This window comes from Chinchilla lanigera, unplaced genomic scaffold, assembly GCF_000276665.1.
Source record: "Chinchilla lanigera isolate Chin_1 unplaced genomic scaffold, ChiLan1.0 scaffold00028, whole genome shotgun sequence".
Classification (NCBI taxonomy): Eukaryota; Metazoa; Chordata; class Mammalia; order Rodentia; family Chinchillidae; genus Chinchilla; species Chinchilla lanigera.
The window spans coordinates 12,525,824-12,531,401 of NW_004955429.1; the positions used below are offsets into that span (position 1 = coordinate 12,525,824).

At 33.8% G+C, this 5,578-nt stretch overlaps 1 protein-coding gene across 1 annotated transcript; it reads left to right on the top strand.

The window, feature by feature from the left end:
* Window positions 1-2,178: 2,178 nt before the first annotated feature.
* Window positions 2,179-3,108, top strand: LOC102019722 (vomeronasal type-1 receptor 90-like). The gene has a single exon (XM_005387253.1). The coding sequence runs from the start codon at window positions 2,179-2,181 to the stop codon at window positions 3,106-3,108; it is 930 nt and encodes a 309-aa protein (XP_005387310.1).
* The last annotated feature ends 2,470 nt before the right edge of the window (window positions 3,109-5,578 follow it).

The window sequence follows — 5,578 nt, forward strand, 5'->3', positions numbered from 1 at the left end:
TTATAATTTTCATAGCATACATTTGTATGATATAAGTGCATGCCATTTATAAAACAGGAGAGACAAAGCAGAGCACTGAGGACTCAGAAACCACATGGGTCAGAGATATCTCATAGTCAGATGTACATTTTTCTATGCTTTCCCTGAGCAAATGACACAACTAAGCACTAATTTGCTGACTATGTGAATGGAGGAATTTGTGTTACATTTCTTTACGTGTACCTTAGAGGATGAACTTTTTCTAGTTTTACTATGACATTTCTATTTTTTATTTTTAAAATAAAAGAACAAAAACATAATAACACACAGACATCCATTTACAATAGCACAAGAACAATACAAGCAATACTGAATTACAGACAAGGTGATAGGAAACTGACAATGGTTGTTGTATTACATATTGATATCTTCAAAGTGGTTACTCAGGAAAACAAATATAGACATGCAAGATTGATCAAATAATTAATCATTAACTGTTCCTTTCAATAGATTGATAGACGTCAGTAGTACAACTGTTAGCTATCCTGTATATACATATATACATAATTTTCCCTTCTTTCTTTTCTCTTTTCCCTCATCCCAGCTGCTCTTCACTTTTGAGCAGTTTCCTTTCATTTCACAATGATAGACATTGTGAGTCATTTCTATTTTAAAAATCAAAATTTCTACAGAATTGAGACCACATACTTTCTTTGCTCTGGTTTTAAAATTATGATCATATGTTCATTGTGTCTAAGCAGTTCAGGAGTCTCTCAGTCATTATATAGCATAGACACTTATAGAACATAACATCTAAGTAGCTAGGAATGTAGTTTTAATTTGTGATGTTGAAACAATAAGTCTGTGACAATATGTTTCTATACCCATGTCACCATGTTAGGACCTTAACATTATAAAGGCTGATGTAAAGCAAATACCTGCAACACACTGGGAGATAAACTAAAAAGTTTATTTTCACTAAATAATGTACTACAAAAGTTACACTTGAGCCTCTTAACTCTGAAGATCTGTCCTTTCTACTTCAGGAAGACATAAATGTTTGAACTCATTGTGAACCACCTTCAGGGTAAGAATATTTGCCACTCAACTATTTAAAGCTATAAGGAACAATCTGCAGAATTTCTTTAAAATAAAGGCACATTTAAGATTCTATTTACACATGGTCATGAGGGAGTGAAGGAAATTTGGAATTCATGGTCCTAATAATAAAGAATATCTTCAGTGTCATTACTGATCCAGGTTTGCATGGATGAGTTTATACAATACATGAACACTGTACTCTTGGAAGATTAAAAAAGAAATTTAGCTTCATGTGTCTCATAAACAGATATTGTTAAGGGTCTACTATTTTGATTATTTCTCCTTACCCTTTCAAATCAAGACAGAAGTATAGTACCTTATAAAGCCTATTAATTCTATCAAGTTTTATGCATGAGCAACTATGTAATAATGATAATAGTACCTGAGATTTCATGTGTCTGTCAGTCTCCATATTTAGTACATTTCTACACATTGTATCTCTAGGAAATAAGAAATATATTTGTTCCCATTTTATAAACATAATTGAATTTGACTGTAAGTCAGATGTGTGAATTGACTTTTCTAGTCCTGAATTTGATAAATATCAGGTTATAGATGTAAATCACATGCATTTCATTTCAGAATACACTAAGAAATATTTGTTCTCTATAAATATTTTGTCCAGCAATATACCAGAAGTAAGATGTCACTGCCATTACATAACTGTGTATGCCTATCCCATGGACATTTACTGCTTGAAAGGATCTTAATTTCAGATGTAGGCAAATCTCCTCTCACAACCTTCAAAAAATAAGTAGAGCTCTTACTATGTAGCTAGCACTTCCTCTACTTTCTGTAGATACAAAGACAAGTAGGATATTGTGCCTGATGATGAAAACTAAAAACTGAAACAGAAACATGGAAACACCTTCTCCACATGTGACACTTTTCTCAGAGGTGCTGTGGGGCCCCTGAAGTGAGACTCATAATCATCCTTTCATCGGCAAAGGTGAGCTCTGAAGGGAAAAGGATGCATGGGGAGAATTCCAATGTTCTGATGAAGGCACAGCTTTGGGCAAGATGATGATGGTGGCATTTCTGATAAATAATTCTTCTTCCATCTTTCCTCAGACTTCTATTGCTTTTTTTCTTGCTATGATGGTGAAAAGGAAGAGAACATTTTCCAGGTTTTTTGATGTGAGAAGCGCAGTTTTCTTTGAAATCACCATTGGGATCTCAGCCAACACTGTCCTGCTTCTGTTCCACAGCCTCACATTTCTCCTCAGGCACAGGCCCAAGCCCCTGGACCTCACTATCGCACACCTGGCCCTGATCCATCTGGTGATGCTGGTAACCATGGGCTTCATAGCTGCAGACACTTTTGAGTTTCAGGGTTGGTTGGATGGCCTCATGTGTAAATTGGTTATCTACATGCACAGGTTGATGAGGTCCCTCTCCATCTGTACCACCTGCCTACTGAGCGTCCTCCAGGCCATCACCCTAAGTCCCAGAAACTCTTGTTTGACAAAATTCAAACATAAATCCTCACATCACTACCCATGTTGCCTTGTGTTTTTATGGGTCTTCAATATGATCCTGAATACTCGTTTCTTAGTCTCCATTGATGCCACCCCCAATGTGACCTCACACAGTCTCGTGTTTGTCACTGAATCCTGCTCTCAGTGGCCAATTAGTTACTTGTTCAAGTACGTATTTTTGTCATTGGTGAACATTCAGGATATCTCCTTTATAGGGCTGATGGCTCTCTCAAGTGGATACATGGTGAGCCTGTTGTACAGGCATAAGAGGCAGTTCCAGCACCTTCACAGCACCTACCTTTCTCCAAAAGCATCCCCAGAAGAAAAAGCCACTTGGAGCATCCTGCAGCTCATGGGTTTCTTTATGCTCATGTACATTTCAGACTGTGCTACTTTCTCATCCCGTGCAACACTGTGGCATAATGAACTAATTAGCCTTTGTGTCCAGATGCTTGTGGGCAATGCTTATGCCACAATCTGTCCTTTTGTGCTGATGAGCACTGAAAAACGGATGACTGAGTGCTTAACATCCATGTGGAAAAGGCTATGAATTTTCCAGTATTTCCATCCTGAGGTATAATTTCCAGATCACTAAATACTTGGAATTTCTCTTGCATCTTTGAAATATATGTAGTTTCATGTTTTCTCTTAAACAAATTTACTTTAATGTCTTCGCATTATCACTACAAATCTTTGAAGAATAAGGCTTGTGTTCCAGTGATGTTGATATGAACTGGTGCTCCTATGCAGCATCGAACACTAAAGAGCAAGATGTATGTTATAGAGGTGGAGCACTGATGATTTTGGCAAAGACCAGGGCCAAAAGAAGCCAGAAGAAGGTATTGCACTAAATCAAAAGTGCTAAAAGACAATATGCAGAGACTTCTTGCTATCTATCAGCTTATACGCTATTCCCTTATAATGTTAACTTGATTACAGAGAATCTTCAGAAAATGTATTAAACTCAAACAGAATGATACATAAAGATGTATCCTTGATAAACATGGGGATTACTTTAATAACCAATTTTTTTATTTTAAAGAGAGTAGTAAAAAGAGAACAATAGTAAAATACCAACATCACAGACATAAATAAACAAAGCAAGAACATTAAAAATGATACAGGGTTTCAAAACAAAATGATAGGAATTAACAATGGCTATTATATTACATATTATTATCTTCAGTAAAGTTGCTCAGATTACCAGATGTAAGAATGGAAGATTGTTCAAACCATTAAAGAAAATAAAAAGATAAAAATAATTATTAAAAAACATTAGAGATGATACAGAGTTTCACTAGACAAGATGGTAGGAATTCACCAGTGATTGTTCTGCATATTGTTGTCTTCAAACCAGTTGCTCAGAATACCAGATATAAGCACGCAAAATTGGTTAAAATATAAAAAATTTTAAGCATTCACTCTTCATTTCAATAAAGCACCAGACATGAGCAGTAGTTATTCCAGCTATCCATATATACACATATACATAAATATATATATATAGCCTTCCTTCCTTCTTTCTTTTTCTTCTTTCTCTCATCCCAGTTGTTCCTTCCTTTGAGCAACTTTTTTCCTATTCATAATATCAATAAAGCACCAGACATAAGCAGTAGTTATTCCAGCTACCCATATATGTACATGTATATATATATATATATATAGCCTTCCTTCCTTCTTTCTTTTTCTTCTTTCTCTCATCCCAGTTGTTCCTTCCTTTGAGCAATTCTTTTCCTATTTATAATATCTTGGTCTATAGTTTGTGGACAAATTTCCTGCACTCTTTTGTATATCAATCTTTGGGTGACTATTATAAATAATCATATAAAGTATGTGTCCTGTATTATATTGTTCCCCTTGCAAAAATAACCCCAAAATCAACACAGACAATGAGTGCAAAAAGTAATCTAAAATTTTTCCATATATTTATTTGCCATTTGTATTTCCTCATCTGAATAGTGTGCATTCATCTCAGATGTCTATATTTTGGATTGGGTCTTTGAATTTTGGGACCTGATTTTTTTCAATTCTTTATATGTTCTAGATATAAGTCCCTTGTCTGAGGGATAACTGGCTATAACTTTTCCCATTCTATGGTTTGTCTTTTCATTCTTTTGGTGATCTCTTTTGTTGTGCAAATACTTTTTAGTAAAGTGAGATCCCATTTGTTGATTCTTGTAGTATTTCCCATGGGGCCTGGGTTTTATTCATGAAGTCTCTTCCTACACCTATATCTTTAAGATTTCTACCTATTTTCTCTTCCACTAGATTTAGTGCTTCTTTTTTAATATTTAGATCCTTGGACCATTTTGACTTTAGTACATGGTGATAGACATGCATCTAGTTTTAGTCTTGGGCATGTGGAAAACCAGTTGTTCTGGTACCACTTATTAAAGATGTTTATGTATATATTATTGGTTGTTACAGCACAAACATTTATGGATAAAAATACGTATGATATTTTATATTATTAAAATATATTTTATATTATCTTAATATAAAATTATACAATATATCATATTACCATATATAATAATATGCAATAATTACTGATAATATATAATATAGTATAATTGCAATATTATATATTATTATGTAATTCTAATTTATTATAATAATAATAATATATAATGTGGATAATAGTATACATTACAATAATATATATTATAATATAATAAGTGGTGCTGGTTGTTCCAGATATATATATATCTTTTATAAGTGGTGCTATAAATATATATGTGTGTGTGTGTGTGTGTGTGATAGTTAAGATAGTTACACTGCTAGTTTCTCTAAGTTCACTGTAAAGATATGCTTGTGCTAGTATTGTTTGGACAATATCTAGTGCCTATATCTTGTACCTAGAGTAACTACTCTGAAGATAACAATATGCAATGTAAGAAGGAAGAGAAAAAATATATATGTATATATACAGGCTAGCTGGGATAATTGTACTGCTGATTTCTACTGGTCCATTGAAAGGAACAGTTCATTCTTAAATTTTGTTTTTTTTTTTTAATTTT